This window comes from Wasmannia auropunctata, unplaced genomic scaffold (genome assembly GCF_000956235.1).
Source record: "Wasmannia auropunctata unplaced genomic scaffold, wasmannia.A_1.0 LD327686.1, whole genome shotgun sequence".
Lineage (NCBI taxonomy): Eukaryota > Metazoa > Arthropoda > Insecta > Hymenoptera > Formicidae > Wasmannia > Wasmannia auropunctata.
The window spans coordinates 1-638 of NW_012035204.1; the positions used below are offsets into that span (position 1 = coordinate 1).

At 22.7% G+C, this 638-nt stretch overlaps 1 protein-coding gene across 1 annotated transcript; it reads right to left on the reverse strand.

Moving 5' to 3' along the window:
* Positions 1-6: 6 nt before the first annotated feature.
* Positions 7-567, reverse strand: LOC105460144. The gene is made up of 2 exons (XM_011706588.1): positions 376-567; positions 7-201 (listed from the first exon to the last, which is right to left on the reverse strand). Exons 1-2 carry the CDS (start codon positions 530-532, stop codon positions 8-10), a joined length of 351 nt encoding a protein of 116 aa, XP_011704890.1. The 5' UTR covers positions 533-567; the 3' UTR covers position 7.
* Between the last annotated feature and the right edge of the window lie 71 nt (positions 568-638).

Genomic DNA, 638 nt, shown 5'->3' on the forward strand with positions numbered 1-638 from the left:
TATATATTTAAATATTTGTTACAATCTTTTGTGCATAAACTACTAATATTTTAGATATGTCTAATAAAAATTCTTGATCATTATGTATCGATTTATAGTCAATCTTTCTTCTCATATATTCATATGTAATTACATTCTTGCATTCTTCCATCAAACCGTGTGGCATGTTTTCAAAAAATTGCGAGATGGATATTATCGAATCTGTTAAAAAAATAGATATATATACTTATATATACTTTCAAAATTAATTAATGTTATATATATAATTGAATAAATCGAATAAAACATCAAACAATCGAAAAAAACATTCTTTATAAAAAACTAATAATATCATAACGTAAAATTAATTTTTTGCTTCTTTCTAAAATAACTTACTCAAAAATTGTCGATGTTGTGGTTTTCCATCGGAATAACACCAGTCTCGAAGACTACAATGATGAACTTTAAATCCAACACTTTGAAGTAATTCTTTTATTTCCTTACGAGCATTTTTTAACTCTTGATATGGCAAAATCATATTATTTTTTATCATATCCTGTACAAATATAAAAGTAATAATTAATAATTTATGCCATTTATGATTCGAGAGTTGATGAAATGACAAAATGTAATACGTATATAATTCAAATTATAATTAT

What these genes read in the sequence shown, in the direction of transcription:
- LOC105460144 (XM_011706588.1), bottom strand. Translation starts at nt 532, where the DNA reads ATGATAAAAAATAATATGATTTTGCCATATCAAGAGTTAAAAAATGCT. An exon ending in ACAACATCGACAATTTTTGA is followed by an intron (nt 202 to 375) that starts GTAAGTTATTTT and finishes TTTTTTTAACAG; the next exon opens with ATTCGATAATATCCATCTCG.